Raw genomic sequence first — 25,034 nt, 5'->3', positions numbered from 1 at the left:
TAACAGTGCTGTAATAGCAAACTGTAACATATCTGTGGGCATTATTAAATAAAAGCTTTCAGTTGATTTGATCGTAAGTTGGCAACGCTGTATTCGAATTCGAACTTTGACAGTTAAAGAGCAATCTAGAATATTCGAGTGCAGATGGCAGTGTTATAAATAGTGGCAGAGGTTGCAGTCGTGAGTGAGTTTATCAGAGACGCTTTTCGAATAAACATCAACTGAGTGCCTTAAAGTGTATTGTGTTTTTCAAGTAAATTCGTGTACATTATAAATTGTGTCTGTATTTCTGAGAATTTATAAACGTATATAAAAATCATTGAGTGGCTATTTAATTATGTTGTTGTACATTTTAAAGAAATAAAGAGTTGTTACAATTTTCAAACTACTAAACGGCTTTTATTTGCAATCAAAAGTATCCGGTTTATTTAAAGGAAATAAACCATCGTTTTGAAAAGGTTAAAACGTAACAATATTTTTAGGTAATCAACAATTTTTTTTTTTTCGAAAGTTGTTCTTTTAATTTTTTGGAAAATTTTTTTTCGAATTGTTATTTTAAAATTTTTTTTTTAAATTTAAAAAAAAAAATATTTTTTTTTTTTTTTGGTGAAAAATTCGGGTTAAAAAATATTTTGACCGATTGTAGATCCAACTTACTATGGTCTTATATAAGTCGTTGCAAAGGTCTTTGAAATATCTATCATTAGATATCCTTATTGTCGATATTAATGACTTAGTAATCCAGATATAGGTTAAAAATTGAGATTGTCCTGGTTTTTTCCTTATATCTCAGCCATTTGCTGACCGATTTTGCTGATTTTAAATAGGATTTTACAAACGGAATGACAAACTTATATATACCCATCTCACGAAGGTGAAGGGTATAAAAATAATCTAAAGAACCTAAAACGAAATCGATCGGAATGAAAACTACGGAATTGAAACCATTCCGAACAAAATGTGTGACAGGTGTCTACACTATTCAGTGCAAGTTCATTTTTAAAGTGTTGTCAACAACGAAAGTTCTTGCAAAAATTGCTGTGTTGAACGAATTAAAAAATATATTAAGAGAAAGCTAGTAAATATATAGAAAATCTGCTACTTTCTTTTACTAAGTTCTAGTACATTGATATAAAACTCATTCTTGGTAATACTGTTTCTTTATAAAAAAAATGTTTTTGATGAAAAAAAAAACTCAACAAAATATATGTTCCTGCTACACTCCTACAACTAAAGACGACGATTTTATTAACACAAAATAAAAATTCATAAACCAAAAAAGTAACTTACGCCTTTCGAGAAAAAACAAATATGTATTATATCCAAGTTTGCAATAAAATTTGATATACACATTTTATTGCAAACTTAGTCATAAATGAAAAAAGTTTAAGATATTAAGTGGATGCAAACCTTAACAAGAGAAAAATTTTGCAAAAAAAGTTGTTTGCTTCACCTGAAAATTTTTTAAAATGTAACTTACGGATTTTTTGTGATTTTATATGACCATATGATCCCAACAAAGCAGTAATTTTGTTAGTAAATGTGATTGTGTTAGTAAAAAACTGTGAGTGTATTGAGTTTTTCGAACTTGCACTTGCAAGTAGGAAAGGAAAATTATTTAAATTTTTTTTACAAAAAATTTGCTGCAATATGGGAATTTTTGTGCACCGCTATTGTCGAAATGATTATTTTTTAAAAACTTTCTATGTGAAAACTATTTAAAATTTGTTCGTCAGTAATTTTAGTATGGACAGACAGTTTTTTTTATTTTCGTTGTAGGGTAGAGTTAAAACCAGTTTAGACGACCGTCAAAGAAATCTATCTACACATTTTACTTAACGAAAACATTTTTAAAACGATTAAAACATCTGTTAATGACAATAATAGAGACGTTAATGACTAAAACCAAGTTTCAAAATATGGACAATAATAAGATGAAACCATAGTTTGATCTGGAACGGGGGTGTATTTACCGGAGTATATTTCAGTATAAATAGTTGAATCAAATGTCATAAAAATATATTTTTTATAATTTTTTTTATTTACATTCTATTAATATTCTTAATAAATATTAAATAAATACCAACCATCCAGCTCTGACACGTTCTTCTATAACCCTGCAGTTCATTGAACTAGTTCCGCTACGTCGAATTAGTTAGCCACTGAGAACTACCACTAGTGCATTTTCAAACCACTCGCAACGTTATTGACTGGTGAATTTAACACGAGGATGACATAGCAGGTGGCCGATTGGCACCCTCTGCATAACACTTCACTATTAAATTCAATAGTACGAATACTTCAGCATTTGTGAAAAAAGAAAAAAATTAGTTTTTCAGAGGGCGGTGTTGAACACATAACCCCTCGTTTTATAGTTAAATGCGCTAATCACTAAGCCACAGAGCTCTTATTTGTACTGCTCTCTATTTGTTATTAAGAATTACTCTTTTTTTCATCATGATGCTGCATCAGAGAGAACAAAAATACCAACGGCCACATTCTGCATTACATGTGGGCATCGAAGTGGTATATTTTAGAGGATTTTAATTTACTTGAATTTATTTTCAAAACTAAAACTATTGTTTGTTACTGAATACGCTGGCGAAATGTAGTGCAAATCATAACCATTTAACAACCACTTTAGCAGCCACAGCGAACTAGTTTGTTGTACAAGTAGTAATATAGATAGTGTAAGGTTTCCAATTGTCACTTTTCAAACTGCTGGGAAACAACAAACAACTTGTATACGCACACATTCACCTATACTTGAATACAAACAGCAGTGTTGCCAAAACTATATCCCACCATATCTATACATCAGACATAATATTTCCATTGCATTTGTATTTTCGTATTTCAGTTACAAACTGATAACCTAAATAACTATTGGACTTAATGTAATTTTCAAAACATTCAATTTGGAACTGTCTTTCTGTTTAGTCATTAAGGCGATTAGATTTTTTAGATATGTGCAAAACACCATTTATAGACAACACAAAGAAAAATCCGCATACACTTAAAAAATATTCGTAAAATTTTATTATTTTAGTTTCGTTGAAGTTAATACAAGCTATAAAAAAGAGCTAAAAACCGCCAACTGAAAATATTTTGCAGCTAGAAAAACCACTTTTTCAGATTTAGCTGAAAAACCGCCGTTTCGGCAACACTGACAAACAGCTAGATAGAGAAAGAGAGAGAGAGAGAACTGGGCAGTTTTTTTATTTATACTCATTTTGCTTTTGTTGAGTATGTGTTTTCGTTTAGTATTGTTGTGTTTTGAAGTTGTTTGTAGGTATTTAATAAAACATTTTAACGAAACTATAGTTTAGTTGCGCGAGAAATGTCAAACGCCATGGACAGATTAAAGTTAATCGCTGAAATTCGGCAGAGACCAGTATTGTGGGATTTTCAAAGCATCGAGCATAAATCACGCGAATATGCCCCAGAAATGTGGAGAGATGTGGCTCAGATTATGGGAACAGATGGTAATAAAATTTGATCTAAATTCCAAATTATATTTGTTACTAAATATACACATTTTTTAAAATTACAGTTGATGAATGCAAGCGTAAATGGAAAAATTTAAGGGACGCTTATCGGGCAGAAGTTAAACGTATTGAGTTACGCATCGAAAGAGATCTGTTAAAGGGCTCATATGATACCAACGCTGAATATAGTAGTAAGTGGGCTTTCTTTGAAGCCATGAAATTTATTGAGGACTCCAAAAGGCCACGTCGCAGTAGAGTTAACGAAAATCCAAATTTATCTTCTAATGACAATTATAATGACGACAATGACTCTGATCAATTTGCACAATTTCATAATGTGGAGAGTATTAAATTGGAACCAGATGCTGAAATGGACACAGATGTGTATTTGTTGGACGACGAAGATGATGACAATAAAACTCAAATGTATAGTGAACAACTATTAAGGGAAGCCGAACAAATACAAAGAAATAAATCCCCTCAATCAATACCCGGACAAAATTCACCACAAAAGCAAAATCAAGCACAGAAGGATAGACCAACGTCTACACATTGTAAATGTACTAAACGCTCTTATGATCAGGTGCATTTCTTGGAAGATCTCGAAAAGGAGGAGCAAAATTTAATGAAATCCACACGTTTGGATATAACACGTACCAATGATTTGGGTCATGTTGGCGATTCCGACTATAATTTCTTGGTTAGTTTTTTGCCGCAAATGAAAAAGATGAGCGATTTGCAAAACTTACAGTTTCGTGCAAAAATTACTGATGTAGTTTTGAATATTATGTCGCAATCTATGGCAAACGTTACAATATCTGTTTCCTCATCGCACAATAATCATTCATAGTCTAATAATCATTCATAGCTTAATTTGTGTAAGAAATTTAATTTTATTTTGTTAATATCAGTTTTTAAGACATACTTGCATATTTCAATAATAAATGACTATAAATATATATACGTACGTATGTATTTTAACTTAAAATGAAAAAAAAATCGAGGGACTATATTCAAAAGACTCTATCTTTGATTTTCACGAAAATTACTTTTTGATGGTAAAATGTTCAATAAAACAGTCCTCATCTATCTATGGTGTGAATTTCATAACGAACATATTTTATTTTTTGCTGTTTAATTTGAATTTATGTTATTTCTCTATCTCTGAAAAAATCAGAAAAACCTTCATTTGTTCAGGTACCTACTATACATTTAAAATCTCAACATCAATGTATTAAAAAAAGTTTCAATAAATAATTACAAAAAATATCACAGTTTTATTAAATTAATTTTAATAAATACTAAAGTAATTCCAAATATCCATCTCTGCAGCCAAAAATAACGAATAACTTAAACACACACATACCTCAATACACTGCTAGACTGAGAGAGAGAGAGCAATGAGATGGTATTTTGTTGAACATTGTTGGTTTGTGTTGTTGCGTTGTGATGATGTTAGCAGATATTTAATACAACATTTTAACGAAACTATAGTTTAGTTGAGCGAAAAGTGTCAAACGCAATGAACAGATTTAAGTTAATCGCTGAAATACGAAAAAGACCTGAACTATGGGATACTCAAAGTGAATTCCATAAATCCACTAAAACTATTCAAGCAGCGTGGAAAGATGTGGCTGTTGCTATGGGATCAGATGGTAGTACAGTTTGATCTGTTATCCAAGTTCTGTTGTACATAACACTAATTATATTTTTAAACATTTTCTACAGTTACAGCTAATGATTGCAGTCGTACGTGGAAAAGTTTACGGTGTACTAATCGAGATGTAGCTAAGAAGATAGAGTTACGCATCGCGAAAGATAAGTTGAATGGTACATATGATCCTAAAAAGAATTATAAATGTCAGTGGGTTTTTTATAAACACATGAAATTTATTAATGACATACAAAAATCAAGTCCCATGGAACTTAATGGCAAGAAAAGTGAAGATAATGATAATAATACTAAGATGGATGAAACCAATAGTTTAGATGAGCAAGAAATGTCAAACGCAATGGACAGATTTAAGTTAATCGCTGAAATACGAAAGAGACCTTCACTATGGGAAGAACATAGATCCAGAAAAGCTGCTTCAGCGGCGTGGAAAGAAGTGGCTGTCGCTATGGGATCAAATGGTAGTACAGTTTGATCTGAACTCCAAGTTCTATTGTACTTGACACTAAATATATTTATAAACATTTTCTACAGTTAATGATTGCAGTCGTTCGTGGAGAAGTTTACGGGGTACTAATCGAGAAGTAGTTAAGAAGATAGAGTTACGCATCCAAGAAGCTAAACTAAATGGTTCATATAATCCTAATAATGACTATAGCAGTCAGTGGCCTTATCTTAAACACATGGAATTTATTAATGGCATGAAACTTGGGAACTCTGCTGAAAATGACAATACTAAGATGGAACTATGTCTAGAAATGTCAAAGGTCATGGACAAATTTAAGTTAATCGATGAAGTGCGAAAGAGACCTGCACTATGGGATATTAAAAGCGATGAACATATATCCTGTTTATCGGTGCTAGAAGTGTGGAAAGATCTGGCTGTCAGTGTGGGATCAGATGGTAAGACAATTTGAATATTGTTTCCCAATTTCCAAAAAATTATAAAAATATTAAGAAAGGAATTTTTTTAATTAAACAAGTTTTTACTTTATTTATTATACTATGATTAAAAAGAGAACACTTCTTAACGTAGAATATAACTATAATAATTTATTACAATTTCAGTTAAAAAATGCCAGCGTACCTGGATGATTTTATGTAAGATATATCGGAGATTAGTTAAGCGTATAGAGTCACGCATCAAAGAAGATAAGTTGAATGGTTCATATGATCCCAATAATGACTATAGCAGTAAGTGGATTTATTTTGAACCCATGGTATTTTTGAAGAACATTCAAACAGGTCCGATAAAAGTACGAACTTCAGGTGAAAAATTGAAGTTAATCGCTGAAGTCCGAAAAAGGCCTGAACTATGGTTTTTTAAAAGCAAAGAATATACACACCGTTTAACTTTACAGAAGTCATGGGAAGATCTGGCTCGCGTTATGGGAGCAGATGGTAATACAGTTTGATCTCATTTCGATCTCATTTCCGAGTTACTTGACACTAAATAAATATATTTTTTATTAATAATTACAGTTGAAGACTGCAAGCGTAAATGGGCATGTTTGCTGGCGGGGTATCGAGGAGAAGCTAGGAAGTTAGAGTTACGTATTAAAGAAGATAAGTTGAAAGGTTCATATAATCCTAACAATGAATATAGATCTAAGTGGATTTATTATGAACACATGAAATTTTATTATGACATTAAAAACCCAAGTCTCATGGAACTTGGGAACACATCTGTTAATGACAATACTAGTGATGACAACGACTCAAACCAAGTTTCCGAATTTCAATATATGAACAATAATAAGATGGAACCAGAGCTTGATCTAGAACCGGAAAACCAAGATCTAGCAGATGACAAACCAACAACTTCAAATTGGAAGTGTACTAAACGCTCTTATGATCAGGCGAATTACTTGGAAGACCTTGAAAAGGAAGAGCATATCTTAATAATGTCCACTAAGGTGGAACTTGAGCATGATCTGGACCCAGAAGTGTATATACCTGACGATGAAGATTATGACACTGACAGCCAATTGTATGATATAGTATTTTTAAGCGAACAAAATTCTTCATCAAACCAAGAGTCAGCAGATGATAAACCATCATCAACAGGAGTTTTATCCCCTAAGGTGGAACCTGAGCTCGATCTAGACCCAGAAGTGTATATACCCGACGATGAAGATTATGACACTGACAGCCAAATGTCTGGCATGGAATTTTTAAGCGAACCAAATTCTCCTCAAAACCAAAAGTCAGCAGATGATATACCATCGTCAACAGGTGGGAACTGCACTAAACAATCTTGTGATCAGGCGATTTTATTGGAAGATATTGAAAAGGAGGAACATAACGTTAAGGTGGAACTTGGGCATGATCTAAATCCAGAAGTGTATATACCCGACGATGAAGATTATGACACTGACAGCCAAATGCCTGGCATTGAATTTTTAAGCAAACCAAATTCTCTTAAAAACCAAATTCTCTTAAAAACCACTGACAGCCAATTGTATGATATAGAATTTTTAAGCGAACCAAATTCTCCTCAAACCCAAGAGTCAGCAGATGATATACCATCGTCAACAGGTGGGAACTGCACTAAACGATCTTATGATCAGGCGAATTTATTAGAAGATCTCGAAAAAGATGAACATAACTTAATTAAATTGGTACATTCCAATGAAATGGTCCCTGTTGACGATTCTGACTATAATTTCTTGGTCAGTTTTTTGCCGAAAATGAAAAAGATTAATGAGTTGCAAAACTTACAGTTTCGTGCAAAAATTATCAATTTGATGATGGATATTGCGAAAGAATGAAAATTCTGATAATTATTATAAGTTTAATTAGAGTTTGAAACTTTATTTTAGCAAGTTAAACACACATTTCAATAATAAATACAAATAAATTTAAAAATATCTTTACTTAATATAAATTAGCGTTTTTTATTATGAATGTCGCCTGGAAATAAATTGTGTAGGTATATAATAGTTAAACGATATTTAGTGATGTGTTAAATAAGGAAAAATTTTAAATGAAATATTACACTTTTATTCAAAAAGGGTGTAAAAACTTTCGTAATTTTGAGCATATTAACCCGAAAACAACTATCAGGTCTGTCACAGAATTCCATTCAGTTCGAAATTGGAATTAATTCCGTATTTTGCTTCTTCAGAAAAAGTAAAACGAAAATTTCTTTCGGAATGAAAACACTTTCAGTTTTCAGAGTGGAATTGTAATTATTTGTTTTTTACTTTTGTTTTAATGTGAAAATAGATATCAAATTAAAATCACAAATAAAAAATTAAATATTTTTTGGAATTAATAAATTACACGGAATCTAAAGAAAATAAAACGAAATCGATCAGAATGAAAACTACGGGATTGAAACCATTCCGAACTAAATGTGTGACAGGCCTGAATTTTCTACGAGTGTCTATAATATGCAGTGCAAGTTCATTTTTAAAATGTTCTCAACAACGAAAGTTCTTGCAAAAATTGCTGTGTTGAACGAAATAAAAAATATATTAAGAGAATGCCAGTAAATACATAGAAAATCTGCTATTTTCTTTTACTAAGTTCTAGTACATTGATATAAAACTCATTCTTGGTAACTAGACTTGCCAACCGTACAGTTTTCGTCGGGTTAGACCAGTTTTAGGATCGAATGTCCCGCGTCCCGGCGATACTCTGAACGGGACGTCATTTGTCCCGTTTTGAAACATATCTTTTACATTAATTACCACAAAAAATATAAAAAGAAATCAAGAACTTTAGCGTTTTAGAAGAATCTTGCAATTACAGTTCTCAAGATATTTAGAAATAACTTTCACAGGGGTTTTATTTAATTAAACGGACGATTTTCCTATCTGTTCGAGGTGAAGTTTTCCTAGGACGACCGTCGTACAGTGGCTCATTACACAGGTCAACAGCAAAAAAGGCTTCTCTAACCACTATATTGATTTGATGCTAAGTCCAAAAATGGTAACATTTTTCAATTCTATTTTTAAATTTTTTTTTCTAAAATTGTGAATTTGTTTTATGTTTCTCCACATAATTTATGATAACTCAAAAAGGGCTAGTCCCATAGTATTGAAGTGAATTTAGAAATGTTCAAAATTACATAACCTTTAATACGATTATATATTGCGTTTTAACCGGCTCAGTAGTTTTGGAGTTATAATAATTGAAGCAAAAAATATATACGTGAATATAGCAAATGTTTGTGTTTTAAAAAACTCATGAAAAATCGAAAACGTCAGAACATGTTCAGGTTTATTACTTTGTCGCAAAGCCGCGTATAATAGGAACAAAATGAGATAATTCTTCAAGATATACGTGTCTCAGGCCACTAGAACAAGAAATGTAGGAACAAAATTAACATATTTTGATAAATATTAAAATAAAAGCTCATTTTTACTTAAAATATGTACATATTTACTTGTATATGAGTTTTTGTCTTAGTAGGATACCGTTAACCTATTCTTAGGTATGAACAAAAAAATAAAAATTTTTTAACGGCAGTTTCAAAACTCAATTTTCAAATTTTTAAAAATTTTGTTAAACAAATTTCAGAATTTTTTGATCATCTCATTGGGATTTATTAAGAATATAATAGGGAATAAAAATGTGAAAAAATTATGAAAATATCTCTTATAGTTTTTCCGTCCGATTTAAATTTTGAAATTTTCGAGAAAAACCAATTATTTGGCAATTTTTAGGCGAATGAGCTCTATTTCCTTACTCTTATGAATTTTAAGCAAAACTTATACAGAATATTATAGTCCATATAATTCTAAATATACTCTGGAACTTTTAATAAAATCTGAAAACGTTAACCCTTAAATCGTGAAGGTCAAAGGTCAAATTTTTCAATATTTGGAATTTTTCATGGAGAGATAGCGAAATATTATATACATATATATTTAATGGCAAAATTTTTACAAAAACTGAAAAAAATGTATTTTTCCCCTTGTAAATGCATCTCAAAACTTCAGAGGGCACGTCTTATCACCAACCGATTTACCTAAAAATTTTTCAGGATGATTTTTTTACTAATGTTCACCAAACTGCAGGGTGAGAATGGCCAAACTCCAACTTTCGTTTATTAAGGGCCACCCTAATATATATATGTAAAATCCTCTGCTCTTCCACAGTATGAGGATCTACGGATGGTATATTCATCCCTGACTTCAGAATACTTTTGATTTTGGACCAAATTATTTCAATAAGTTTAAGCATTGGTGAAAATTTCACCTAGACGACTGTGGCAACGGACAGACGGATAGGCGTACAAATGTCACGTACGATGACATGGAATTGCCCATATATTTACTTAATAAATAAAATGTTATCGATAATTGAGGGGCATAGGAGCAATATCCTGTTTTTTTTAGTTTCTGTAATAAATCTCAAAAGATATCGTATTTATTACCTATATTGTTACGTTTTAACCTTTTCAAAACGTTTGGTTTATTTCCTTTAAATAAACCGGATACTTTTGATTGCAAATAAAAGCCGTTTAGTAGTTTGAAAATTGTAACAACTCTTTATTTCTTTAAAATGTACAACAACAACAGAATTAAATAGCCACTCAATGTTTTTTATACACGTTTATAAATTCTCAGAATTACAGACACAATTTATAATGTACACGAATTTACTTGAAAAACACAACACACTTTAAAGGCCCAACTATAATATGCATACACTAGCTTAAGTGTATGCAATGTACTTAAGAGAGTTTCGTCAAGTTTCGTCAACTTTTATTTGCTTAAGCAAAGAGCGAATCTGGTCGCACATTCCGTACGGAATCAGCTGTTTGTTTGTTTTATACAAACAAACAGCAGAAAAGGATGAAGAAAATTAATTTATTTTCATAAAATAATAAGAAATACGTATTTTTTTAATTACGTGTTGCACATAAATGTGCAAATGGGGCTAAATTGTTTTGAATGCACGTAAGTACATTATGGTCACCTAAAAGTTTCTTCGGATTTTCTTAAGCATTTGACAGACTTTTCGTTCGGTTTTGACATTAACTTCAGCTAGCTTATGCATATTATAGTTGGGCTTTAAGGCACTTAGATGATGTTTCTTCGTAAAGCGTCTCTGATCAACTCACTAACGACTGCAACCTCTGCCACTATTTATAACACTGCATTACCATCTAGAAAGCTCTTAACTGTCAAAGTTCGAATATTCTAGATCATACGCCATCTGTGGTGTACTTTCTACAATGTTCTTTAACTGATTATTCGAACTCGAATACAGCGTTGCCAACTTACAATCAAATCAACTGAAAGCTTTTATTTAACAATGCCCACAGATATGTTACAGTTTTACAGCACTGTTACTTGAAAGCATTATGCTACTTTTAAATCAGCCGTTAAAATCGTTATATTTGAATTCAAGTACAATTTCGTAACAATATTATATGTTTTTTTACTCAGTATTTTAGAATTAAATGAAGATATGAAGCAAGTTTGAACCAAATTCGAGCAAATACGATAAGAAATTTGGATATTACTGAGTTTGCTTCAACCAAATTGACATTGTCACGTTTGAGATAATTTAGGCCCCAATTATGATATCACGGTCCCGATTACCGTTTACAACAGTTGTTATTTTAGTTTTGTATTTTTTTTTAAATGCGATAATGATTTACAACTGTATAGTTGTTGTTGCTGGGTTGACAGCCCTTGCCCGAAGTTCTTCGGGTCTTTCCGGTACGTGGCATTGTATATAAAAGTTGCACGGTACTTCTTTTGTTGGAATAATATTTGTGACAAAATATCATTCAAATGAGATCTTAATCAAAATGTAAATTTAATATTTGAACCACACTTGCAATAAATTTCAACTTGATAGCTCAATTTAGTGTATTATTTAAGTACAAAATATTCAAGTCCTATATAAAATGTAATGACAATATGGATGCGTTCTTAAATACAATAAATTGGTACATCACTGATGCCTCGACCTGTAAACTTTTGCAACAGATAACTAAATGATGCTTTGGTTGCACAAATTTGTGGCCTCACTGCCAACAATTTGCATTAAAAAACGTTTGACGTAAAGCAATGATGATGACAAATATGCTTTTTCGAAGGCGAAACTTTTAATTTGCTGCTGTGATTCATTATTACTGCATTTACGAATGCACCCTATGCCACCAAATAGAAGACCATTAAATAAACTCGCCAAAGTTGCACTGCCAAATGAAGATTTTTAGAACCCTAACGCAATTATTATCTTAACATAAATTTAGGAATACCAAACATCCATCTCTGACACCAGTAGAAAAAAAAAACAAACAACAACTTGAATACTCACACATACTTGTACATGCAACCACATAGAGAAAGAGAGCAGAGAGGTTTTTTGTTTATGCACATTTCGCTTTTGTTGAGTGTTTTCGTCAGCGTTGTCAACTATTTTTAACCAAAACGCGCCGTCTTTACTGTCAAAAAGCGCCAAAAAGCCCTAAAAATTACATTTAAATATAAAATCACTAAAAATAATATTAAATGTAAGTATTTGGTGTTTTATTCTGGAACAAATAGTTTTTTTATGTTAAATATTTCAGTTACATTTTTGATATTTTAAATTAAGTTTAGTGTTGCTAGAAGAAATTTTTACAATTCCCTATAATGATTGAATAAAATACTTGCTAAGATTTGATTCCGTCTTATCTTTATTTTTTTACTGAAATAATTTTAAATTTTTAAGATGATTTTCCATTTTTTCAAATCAAAAGCAAAATAATGAAAACGCGCTGGTTTAGCGCCTTTTTCAAAAAAAAGCGCTAATAGGAAAAAAATGCGACTTTTGGGTTGTTGAAAAGCACTAAATCTAATGAAATTTCACAGTTATGCAGAATTTTCTATTTAAAATGGAAAAATAAAAACGAATTTTGAAATTTATTATCAGCAATTCCTAAAAAAGTGTTGAAAAATTCCAAAAATTATAATTTTTAGTTTTTTGGCTATAATATCCATACCAGGATCTGGGATATCGGTACCCTTTACAAAATAATTAGAAACATATTGAGCCACATATAATCGGTTACTATATTTTGATATCGGATACGCGATTTGAGAATTTTTGCACTAAAGTTTTATTTTATATAAAAAATAGGTGTTTTTTGAAAGGACCTGGTCCCCTCGGTAACAACAATTTTGAAATTAGTTTTCCTTTAAAATATTTTATGAAAACTTAGCTTTCAGAAAGTAGAAATTCCTTATACATCCTCTTAGAAATTTTTTGCGATAACTTAAAAAGAAAAAAAGTTATTTTTTAAAAAAAAATTTACGAAAAATCGGTTTTTAAAAATTTTTTAAATTCAAATGCATATAACTTTGGACTTAGTCATTATTTTTAAACAATTCATTTTCCATTTGACACATACATGTGTTGTTAGTCCAACAGAGGAAAACTGGAGAAAATCAGGAAATATTTGGATACGCTGTTATCAAAAAACTGGAGTAGGGTGGGTAAAAATGTTGAAAATTTAATTTTCAAATGCGATTATCTCCTAAGCTATAAGAGATAATTGACAGCTACGACAAGGTTTTTAGTAGCGCTCGATGAGAAGATTCTATATGTGTAAGTTTTTTGAAATCGGAACACAAGGAAGAAATAGGATCGTTTTAAAAATTTAACATGCCCGAGGTGTCCTACTTTGAGGACCCACGGTCGTGCCCCTGCAGCGCCCATGAGGTCCACGTTCAGAACTTAAACTCGACAATACTTCCTCTTTGCGCATGTGAAATTTTATTTAAACCAATCTAACCATTTAGAAGTTACAGATTTATTTCCCTCTTTTTTTCTATACCACTGAGTGTCGCTTACGATAAAATTCGTTTACTGTAAAATGTAAACATTAACTTACGATAAAATCTTACCCCCTATAATTTTGAAGTTATTAACATAAAATTTTAATTTCTGCAATAAAACAAAAAATTTAAAAATGTCGCTTACGATAATTTTGCTCTAAGGGCTCGATATTATTCCAACAATGACTATAACCGTAAGTGGGATTATTTTCAAGCCATGAAAATTATTGAGGATATTAAAAGTCATAATTCATCTTCTAATGATAATTGTATTGTGAACAATATTGGGTTGAAATGTGATGATGATATGGGCACTGAAGTGTATGTATACAATGAAGTAGACAAAGAAGATGATGACACTGTCAGTCAAATATATAGCGAACAAGAAGACGAAAAAATACAACTTGCCACAAACACGAGCGGACCAAATTCACCAGAAAACCAAGAGTCTACACTTAGCAACTGTATTAAACGCTCTTATGATCGGGTTAACTTCTTGTCATCGACAAATGTCTGACCCCTTTCATAATACAAATTATAAAAACACACACATTATGTTAATAAATATTAAATTAATTTCAAACATCCATCTCTGACACTGGCAAATGAAAACAACGAATAACTTGAATACACACACACATACTTGTATACACAGCTTGATAGAGAAAGAGAGCAAAGAGAAGATATTTTGTTGAGTATATTTTCGTTTAGTGTATTCTGTTGTTATGAGGTTAGAAGATACATATATTTAATATAAAATTTTAACGAAACTATAGTTTAGTTGAGCGAGAAATGTCAAACGCCATGGACAAACTCAAGTTAATCGCTGAAGTTCGTAAGAGGCCGGCAATATGGGATTTCAAATGTAAAGAACATAAATCCCTTAGAATATTGCAAAAAGCATGGATAGATGTGGGTGTCGCTATGGGATCTGATGGTAGTACAGTTTGATCTAAATTATTAGTTATACTTGACACTAAATATATTTTTAACAATTTTCTACAATTACAGTTGATGACTGCAAGAATGCGTGGAAAAATTTACGCAGTCATTATCGAGTAAGAGTTAAGAAGACAGAGTTATTCATTGAAAGAGATAAGTTGAATGGTTCATATGATCCTAGCTATGACTATAGTAGTAAGTGGGTTTATTATGAACACTTGACATTTTTGGATGACATTCATAAGCAGAGTCCCATGAATCTTCGCAATGACAACAATAGCAACGATGATGACTCAAATCAATTTTCCAAATCTCATAATATGTATAATACTAAGGTGAAATCTGAGCTGGATCTAGAACGAAACAACAGTTTAGATGAGCTAGACATGTCAAATTCCATGTACAAATTAAAGTTAATCGCTGAAATACGAAAGAGACGTGAACTATGGGATATACGAAGCAAAGAACATATTTCTTGTGTATCTTTGGCAGAAGTGTGGAAAGATCTGGCAATCAGTATGGAATCAGATGGTAATTAAATTCGATTTAAATTCCAAGTTATGCTACCTAGTTACAAGTGTAAATATTTTCAATGATTTCTTACAATTGCAGTTGGCACATGCCAGCGTACCTGGATGTCTTTATGTAAGGTATATTGGAGATCAGTTAAGCGTATAGAGTTACGCATCAAAGAAGATAAGTTGAAAGGTTCATATGATCCCAACAATGACTATAGCAGTAAGTGGGTTCATTTTGAGGCCATGGAATTTATGAAAGACAATGAAACAGTTCCGATTATACTTGGTAGTTCAACAGAAACATTTAAATTAATCGCTGAAATTCGAAAGAGGCCAGCAATATGGGATATTCAAAGTAATGAACATAGATTTAGTATAAATTTAAAAAACACATGGAAAGAATTGGCTCTAGCTATGGGAGAAGATGGTAATACAGTTTAATCTAAATTCCAATTTAATATATTTTTAATAATTTCCTACAATTACAGTTGAAAACTGCAAGAGTAAATGGAAAAGTTTACGGCTTAGTTATCGCAAAGAAGCTAAGAAGTTAGAGTTACGCATCCAAGAAGCTAAGCAGAACGGTTCATATATTCCTAACAATGACTATAGCAGTGAGTGGACTTATTTTGAACACATGCAATTTATTGATGACATTAAAAAGCCAAGTAACATGAAACGTCGGAACTCATCAGTTACAGACAATAATAGTGACGATAACGAATCAAACCAATTTTCAAAATTCCATAATATGGACAATATTAAGATGGAACCTGAATCGGATGACGATCTTAGCGATGGAAGTTCACCAGAAATCCAAGAGCCAGCAGCTGAAAAATCAACAACTTCAAATTGGAACTCTACAAATCGATCTTACTGTCGTTATTCATCTGACAGATTAAACTTAATCGCTGAAGTCCGAAAGAGGCCAGCAATATGGGATATTCAAAGTAAAGAACATATATCACAGACAATTTTGAAACAAACGTGGGAAGAATTGGCTCGCGCTATTGGAGCAGATGGTAATACTACATTTTTATCTAAATTCTATCTAAATACATGACGTTAACAATATTTTTAATAATTTCCTACAATTACAGTTCATGACTGCAGGCGTAAATGGAAAATTTTAAGGCAGAGTTATCGCGATGAAGTTAAGAGGTTAGAGTTACGCATCCTAAAAGATAAGTCAAATGGTTCGTATGATCCTAAAAATGAGTATAAATGTAACTGGTTTTTTTATGAACACATGAAATTTATTCATGACACTATAAAGCCAACACCCTTGAAACATGGGAACTCATCTGATCTTAGCGGCCAAAATTCATCGGAAAACCACGAGCCAGCTGATGATAAACCAACAACTTCAAATTGGAAATGTACTAAACGCCCTAATGATCAGGTGGATTTCGTGGAAGATCTCGCAACGGATGAGCATAAGTTAATTAAATCGTCACGTTCAGATATAACAGATTCCAATGATATGGTTCATGTTAACGATTCCGACTATAATTTCTTGGTTAGTTTTTTGCCGCAAATGAAAAAGATCAATGTGTTGCAGAACTTACAGTTCCGTACAAAAATTACCAATTTGATGTTGAATATTATGTCGCAGTCTAAGGCTAACTAACGATCCTGTAATCTGTCCCGTCATCGCGGAAAGTAAATTCTAAAAATTATTCTTAAATTAGTTAGTCTTCAACACACATTTCAATAATAAATAAATAAAAATATATTTATTTTTAATTATTAAAATAAGCGTTTTTTTTATTATGGGATTGTATATTAGAGTGTCGCCTGGAACAAAATTGTGTAGGATAACCACTCAAATGATAAGTAAAAATGTCATAAACTGATTTTTTATTTAGTTTTATAAATTCATACTGGTATTCATTTTCTTTACAAAAAATGTGCTTGTTAATAAATACATTATTAATGCCAAACATCCATCTCTGATACTAGCAGCTGAAAACAACCAATAACTTGATTAAACACACATGAATTTATCCACAGCTAAATAGAGAAAGAGAACAGGTATTTTGTTGAGTACATACTTTCGTTGAGTGTTATTGTGTTGTTAGGAGGTTAGCAGATATTTAATATAACATTTTAACGAAACTATAGTTTAGTTGAGCGAGAAATGTCAAACGCCATGGACAAACTCAAGTTAATCGCTGAAGTACGAAAGAGGCCGGAAATATGGGATGTTAAATGTAAAGAACATAAATCCCTTAGAATTTTGCAAAAATTGTGGAATGAATTGGCTCTCACTATGGGATCAGATGGTAATACAGTTTGATCTAAATTCGAGTTATACTTGACACTAAATATATTTTTAACAATTTCCTTTAATTACAGTTGATGATTGCAAGAGTACGTGGAAAAATTTAAGGCAATCTTATCGAGTAATACTTAAGAAGTCAGAATTATACATAGCAGAAGATAAGTTGAATGGTTCATATGATCCTAGCAATGACTATAGCAGTAAGTGGGCTTATTATGAACACTTGACATTTTTGGATGACATTAATAAGCAAAGCTCCACGAATCTTCGGAATGACAACAATAGTGACGATGATGACCCAAATCAAATTTCCAAATATCATAATATGGAATATATTAAGGTGGAACCTGAGCTTGATCTAGAACGAAACAATAGTTTAGCTGAGCAAGACATGTCTAATGACATGGACAAATTAAAGTTAATCGCTGAAATACGGAAGAGACGTGAACTATGGGATATTCGAAGTAAAGAACATAGATCTTGTTTATCTTTGGCAGAAGTGTGGAAAGATCTGGCTGTCAGTATGGAATCAGATGGTAATTAACTTCCAAGTTATGTTATCTACATTTATATATTTTCAATATTTTCTTACAATTGCAGTTGACGCATGCCAGCGTAACTGGTTAACTTTATGTAAGGTCTACAGAAGATCTGTTAAGCGTATGGAGTCACGCATCAAATCAGCTAATTTGAATGGTTCATATGATCCCAACAATGACTATAGCAGTAAGTGGGCTTATTTTGAGGCCATGCAATTTATGAAAGACAATCAAACAGGCCCGATTATATTACGTAGTTCATCAGAAACATTAAAATTAATCGCTGAAATTCGAAAGAGGCCAGCAATATGGGATATTCAAAGTAAAGAACATATACACACTATAACTTTGCAAAAAACTTGGAAGGAATTGGCTCTGGCTATGGGCTCAGATGGAGGTACAGTTTGATCTAAATTACAAGTTATACATGGCACAAAATATATTTTTCCCTTCAATTACAGTTAATGATTGCAAGCGTAAATGGACAGCTTTACAGGTTAGTTATCGACATTTTCTTAAGAAGTTAGAGTTACGCATCCAAGAAGCTAAGCTGAATGGTTCATATAATCCTAAGAATGACTGTATCAGTGAGTGGATTTATTTTGAACACATGAAATTTATCGATAACATTAACAAGCCAAGTCACGAAAGTGACCCAAACCAAATTTCCAAATTTCATAATATTGACAATATTAAGATGGAGCCTGAACTTGATCTAGAATCTGAAATGTATTTACCGGATGACGATGACGATGATAATTCCCCCCAAACACCAGTCGATGTGAAACCAAATTTTAGTGGATTTAATTTAGCGGAAAACCAAGAGCCAGCTGATGATAAACCAACAACCTCAAATTGGAAGTATACTAAACGATCTTACGATCAGGCGAATTTTTTGGAAGATATCGAAAAGGATGAGCACAAGTTAATAAAAACTGATTCCAATGATATGGTTCATGTTAACGATTCCGACTATAATTTCTTGGTTAGTTTTTTGCCGCAAATGAAAAAGATCAATGAGTTGCAAAACTTACAGTTTCGTACAAAAATGACCAATTTGATGTTGAATATTATGTCGCAGTCTAAAGCTAACTAACGATACAGGATCTGTGCCGTCATCGCGGAATGAAAATTCTAAAAATATTTCTTAGTGTATGAAACATAATATTAACATGTTAAGAATAAATAAATGAAAATATATTTATGATACCCATCGCCATGAGTGGTAAGGGTATATATAAGTTTGTCATTCCGTTCGTAAGTTTTACATTTTTCATTTGCGACCCCACAAAGTATATATGTATATTTATAGCGAAGTCGATATAGCCATGTCCGTCTGTACGTTGAAATACATGATTCAGACATCAATATGTCGGGAATTCTTTCGGCTCGGTTGCTATCGACAAAATCGGCCCACAAATGGCTGAGATATTTAATATAGACTATATGGATATCTAATGATAGATATTTTAAAGTCCATTGCAACAATGCATATAAACTTTATAAAGCTATAGTAAGTTGGACCTACAATGGGTCAAAATCGGGTAAAATATTTTTTAACCCGAATTTTTTTTTCATCAAAAATTTTTTTTGTCATAAATTATTTTTCCAAAAAACTTTTTTTTAAAAATTAAAAAAACAAGTAAGAGAGCTATATTCGGCTGTGCCGAATCTTATATACCCTTCACCAAATTATACTTTAAAATAAAAATTTTAAATATTTTTATGTAAACAAAATTTATTTTTTTTGCACTTTAAATTTTTTTGAAAAAAATTTTTTTTTTTTAAATTTAAAAAAATTTTAGTTTTAAATTTAAATTTTTTTTAAAAAAATATTTTTTCCGATTTTGACCCATTGTAGGTCCGAGCCTTTGCATTATACAAATTATATTGAAGCTATTTTTAGATATTAAATAGAAAACATACATGAAGGTCTATGTAAGATTATAATTTTTTTTTTTAAAAATGCTATAGAACTTAGTGTTTATGTTTGTTAGATATAAAATAATCTATTCATTTAAAGTTTATGTGTGACATATGATTGTGCATGTTAATGTAGACGAATGTACGAACAGGTCATTGACTGTTGCATGAAAATGCACGCAGTAATTGATTGTGTGGTTTTATGGTTGTCCTTAAAATACACAATTTATTACCAGAATGTTTTCTGATTAAATTTTCCACATGCATTGTTTTATAGTTGATAAGTATTTTATGTTAGTTTCTAAGAAGATCAAATAGTATATAAGTAAGTAATTTTGTAAATAAAATTTAGTTCCTATTTAGATCACAAAACATCAGGTCGTATTTTTTTCTTTCTGTCTATTTTGTTTCTCTCTTCCTACTTGTCCGTGTCCTCTAACACTGTTAATAAAACTTGAAAACAATTATTCACATGGCTATTGAAGTAACTAGCTCCCACCCTAAATGATGGGTAAAATCACTAGTTTGGTATTGTCTCCTAGAACTGCTGGGAACTTGAATACACACATGAATTTATACACAGCTAGATAGAGAATGAGAACAAAGAGCAGGTATTTTGTTGAGTACTTTCGTTTAGTGTTGTTGTATTGTGATGATGTTTGTAGATATTTAGTACAATATTTTAAGAAAACTATAGTTTAGTTGAGCGAGAAATGTCAAACGCCATGGACAAACTCAAGTTAATCGCTGAAGTTCGTAAGAGGCCAGCAATATGGGATTTTAAATGTAAAGAACATAAATCCCTTAGAATTTTGCAAAAAACATGGATAGACGTGGGTGTCGCTATGGGATCAAATGGTAGTACAGTTTTATCTAAATTTTAAGTTACTTGACACTAACTATATGTTTTTATTAATATCCTACATTTACAGTTGATGACTGCAAGAATACGTGGCAAGATTTACGGAGTAATTATCGAGTAAGAGTTAAGAAGTCAGAGTTATACATTGAAAGAGATAAGTTAAATGGTTCCTATGATCCTAACTATGACTATAGCAGTAAGTGGGTTTATTTTGAACACATGAAATTTGTGGAATTTCTGAATTCATCTACTAATGACAACAATGGTGACGATGATGACTCAAATCAATCAAATAAGGTGGAAACTGAGCTTAATCTAGAACGAAACTCTAGTTTAGATGAGCTAGACATGTCAAATTCCATGTACAAATTAAAGTTAATCACTGAAATACGAAAGAGACGTGAACTATGGGATATACGAAGCAAAGAACATAGATCTTGTTTATCTTTGGTAGAAGTGTGGAAAGATCTGGCTGGCAGTATGGAATCAAATGGTAATTTAATTCGATTTAAATTCCAAGTTATGCTATACATACATATCTTTTCAATAATATTTTCGCACAATTGCAGTTGGCACATGCCAGCGTATCTGGATGTCTTTATGTAAGGTATATTGGAAATCAGTTAAGCGTATAGAGTTACGCAAAGAAAATAAGTTGAAAGGTTCATATAATCCTAACAATCGCTGTAGCAGTAGGTGGGCTCTTTTTGAGGCCATGGAATTTATGAAAGACAATAAAACAGTTTCGGTTATACTTGGTAGTTCAACAGAAACATACAAATTAATAGCAGAAATTCGAAAGAGGCCAGCAATATGGGATATTCAAAGTAAAGAACATAGACACTCTGTAACTTTGCAAAAAACTTGGAAAGAATTAGCTCTCGCTATGGGAGAAGATGGTAATACATTTTGATCTAAATTCCAATTTAATATATTTTTAATAATTTCCTACAATTACAGTTGAAAACTGCAAGATTAAGTGGAAAAGTTTACGGCTTAGTTATAGCGAAGAAGCTAAGAAGTTAGAGTTACGCATCCAAGAAGCTAAGCAGAACGGTTCATATAATCCTAACAATGACTATAGCACTTATTTTGAACACATGCAATTTATTGATGACATTAAAAAGCAGCGCAACATGGAAAGTCGCAACACATCAGTTAATGACAACAATAGTGACGATAACGAATCAAACCAAGTTTCAAAATTCCATAATATGGAGAGTATTAAGATGTTACCTGAGCTGGATCTAAAACCAGAAGTGTATTTACCGGGTGACGAAGATAATTCATCATCAGACCTTAGCGGACAAAGTTCACCAGAAGTCCAAGAGCCAGCAGCTGAAAAACCAACAACTTCAAATTGGAAAAGTACTAAAGGCTCTTACTGTCGTTATTCATCTGACAGATTAAACTTAATCGCTGAAGTCCGAAAGAGGCCAGCAATATGGGATTTTCACAGTAAAGAACATATATCAAAGAGAATTTTGCGACAAACGTGGCAAGAATTGGCTCTTATTATGGGAGAAGATGGTAATACAGTTTGATCTAAATACATGACACTAAATACATTTTTAACAATTTCGTACAATTACAGTTAATGAATGCAGACGTAAATGGAAACTTTTACGGTCTGGTTATCGCGATGCACTTAAGAAGTTAGAGTTACGCATCGAAAAAGACAAGTCAAATGGTTCGTATGATTCTAACAATGAGTATAAATGTAAATGGATTTTTTATGAACACATGAAATTTATTCATGGCATTAAAAAGCCAACTCCCATGATACTTGACAACAAAAGTTTAGTTGAGCGAGAAATGTCAAACGCCATGGACAAATTCAAGTTAATCGCTGAAATACGAAAGAGGCCAGCACTATGGGATATTCAAAGCGAAGAACATAAATCCTGTTTATCTGTTAAAGAAGTGTGGAAAGATCTGACTGTCAGTATGTCATCAGAATTTCCCACAATTACCGTTGAAACTTGCAAGCAAATCTGGAACAAATTATGTAGGAATTATCGGGCAAGAAAGAATCGTATAGAGTTACGCATAAAAAAGGAAAAGTTGAAAGGTGTATATGATCCTAACAATGACTATAGCAGTGAGTGGGTTTTTTATGAACATATGAAATTTATCAAGTACATTAAACTTCGGAAGCCATCTGTTAATGACAACAGCAATAGATTAGATGAGCGAGACATGTCAAATGCCATGGACAAATCAAAGTTAATCGCTGAAATACGCAAGAGACGTGAACTATGGGATGTAAAAAGCGAAGAGCATAGATCTTGTTTTTCTTTTGCAAAAGTGTGGAAAGATGTGGCTGCCAGTATGGAATCAGATGGTAATTTAATTCGATCTGAATTGCAAGTTATGCTATATATTTTCAATAATTTCTTACAATTGCAGTTGACACATGTCAGCGTAACTGGATAATTTTATGTACGTCATATCGGATATCAGTTAAGCATATGAAGTCACGCATCAAGGAAGCTAAATTTAATGGTTCATATGATCCCAACAATGACTATAACAGTAAGTGGGTTCATTTTGAGGCCATGCAATTTATGAAAGATAAACAAACAGGCCCGACTATACTTCGTATTTCATCAGAAATATTAAAATTAATCACTAAAATTCGAAACAGGCCATCAATATGGGATATTCAAAGTAAAGAACATGGAGACACTAAAACATTGCCAAGAAAATGGAAGAAATTGGCTCTGGCTGTGGGATTAGATGGAGGTACAGTTTGATCTAAATTACAAGTTATACATGGCTCAAAATATATTTTTAACAATTTTCTTCAATTACAGTTGATGAGTGCAAGCGCATATGGACAAATTTGCTGTTGACGTATCGTTCAGAAGTTAAGAAGTTAGAGTTACGCATCCATGAAGCTAAGCTGAGAGGTTCATATAATCCTAACAATGACTATAGCAGCGAGTGGACTTATTTTGAATACATGAAATTTATTGATAACATTCAAAAGCCAAGTCCCATTGAACTTCGGAACTCATCTGTTAATGACAGCAATAGTGATGATACTGAGTCAAACCTATTTTCAAAATTTTATAATGTGGACAATATTAAAATGGAACCTGAACTTGATTTAGAACCAGAAGTGTATTTACCTGATGACAATGATGATAAATCAACAACTTCAAATGGGAAGTCTATTAAACGCTCTTACGATCAGGCGAATTTCGTGGAAGATATCGAAGACGATGACTATAAGTTAATTAAATCGTCACATTCAGATATAAAAGATTTCAATGATATGGTTCATGTTAACGATTCCGACTATAATTTCTTGGTTAGTTTTTTGCCGCAAATGGAGAAGATCAATGAGTTGCAAAACTTACAGTTTCGCACAAAAATTACAAATTTGTTGTTGAATATTATGTCGCCGTCTCTGATTAACGATACAGTGTCTGTTTCGTCATCACATAATGTAAATTCTAATACATAATTAGTTTTAGTTTGATTAGTGTTTGAAACTTTATTTTAATACACATTTCAATAATAAATGATTAACAATTTATTTACTTAAAAAAAATTTGCGTTTTTTATTTTCATCATGAGTGGCAAGGTTATATAAGTAGTGAATTCGCCTTGGTTTTGAGGTTAGAAGAAATGACAAACGCCATGGACACAATTAAGTTAATCGCTGAAATACGAAAGAGACCTGTACTGTGGGATATTAATATCAAAGAATATAGATTCAAAATAATTCTTCAAATAGTGTGGAAAGAACTGGCTGTCGCTATGGGATCAAATTGTAGTACACTTTAAAATAAATTTTTTTAAATATTTTTAGGTAAACAAAATTTAATTTTTTTTTTTAATTGTTTTTAAATTTTTTTTTTTTTTGAAATTGTTTTTTAATTTTTTTTAAAAAGTTTTTTCCAAATTTTTTTTTTTTGTAAAAAAAATGTATGACAAAAAAAATTTTTTGATGAAAAAAAAATTCGGGTTAAAAAATATTTTTCCCGATTTTGACCCATTGTATGTCCA

General features: G+C 31.7%; 2 protein-coding genes across 2 annotated transcripts; both read left to right on the top strand.

The window, feature by feature from the left end:
* The first annotated feature begins 3,279 nt into the window (after window positions 1-3,279).
* Window positions 3,280-4,451, top strand: LOC135954256 (transcription factor Adf-1-like). Its single transcript, XM_065504337.1, has 2 exons — window positions 3,280-3,485; window positions 3,554-4,451. Exons 1-2 carry the CDS (start codon window positions 3,341-3,343, stop codon window positions 4,336-4,338), a joined length of 930 nt encoding a protein of 309 aa, XP_065360409.1. The 5' UTR covers window positions 3,280-3,340; the 3' UTR covers window positions 4,339-4,451.
* Window positions 4,452-14,973: 10,522 nt separating this feature from the next.
* LOC135955410 (uncharacterized) lies at window positions 14,974-17,039 on the top strand. Its single transcript, XM_065505761.1, has 4 exons — window positions 14,974-15,422; window positions 15,504-15,836; window positions 15,898-16,431; window positions 16,510-17,039. The coding sequence occupies exons 1-4, from the start codon at window positions 15,146-15,148 to the stop codon at window positions 17,037-17,039; spliced, it is 1,674 nt and encodes a 557-aa protein (XP_065361833.1). The 5' UTR covers window positions 14,974-15,145.
* Window positions 17,040-25,034: the final 7,995 nt, after the last annotated feature.

The sequence above is a fragment of the Calliphora vicina genome, chromosome 3 (assembly GCF_958450345.1).
Source record: "Calliphora vicina chromosome 3, idCalVici1.1, whole genome shotgun sequence".
In the NCBI taxonomy this organism is placed as follows: domain Eukaryota; kingdom Metazoa; phylum Arthropoda; class Insecta; order Diptera; family Calliphoridae; genus Calliphora; species Calliphora vicina.
This window is presented reverse-complemented; position numbering and strand designations above follow the sequence as displayed.

Bases quoted from the DNA above. Each gene is read 5' to 3' on its own strand.
- LOC135954256 (XM_065504337.1), top strand. From the start codon at position 3,341: ATGTCAAACGCCATGGACAGATTAAAGTTAATCGCTGAAATTCGGCAG. The intron at 3,486-3,553 runs GTAATAAAATTT...TTAAAATTACAG, and splicing joins TCAGATTATGGGAACAGATG to TTGATGAATGCAAGCGTAAA.
- LOC135955410 (XM_065505761.1), top strand. From the start codon at position 15,146: ATGAATCTTCGCAATGACAACAATAGCAACGATGATGACTCAAATCAA. The intron at 15,837-15,897 runs GTAATACAGTTT...CTACAATTACAG, and splicing joins TCTAGCTATGGGAGAAGATG to TTGAAAACTGCAAGAGTAAA. The intron at 16,432-16,509 runs GTAATACTACAT...CTACAATTACAG, and splicing joins TCGCGCTATTGGAGCAGATG to TTCATGACTGCAGGCGTAAA.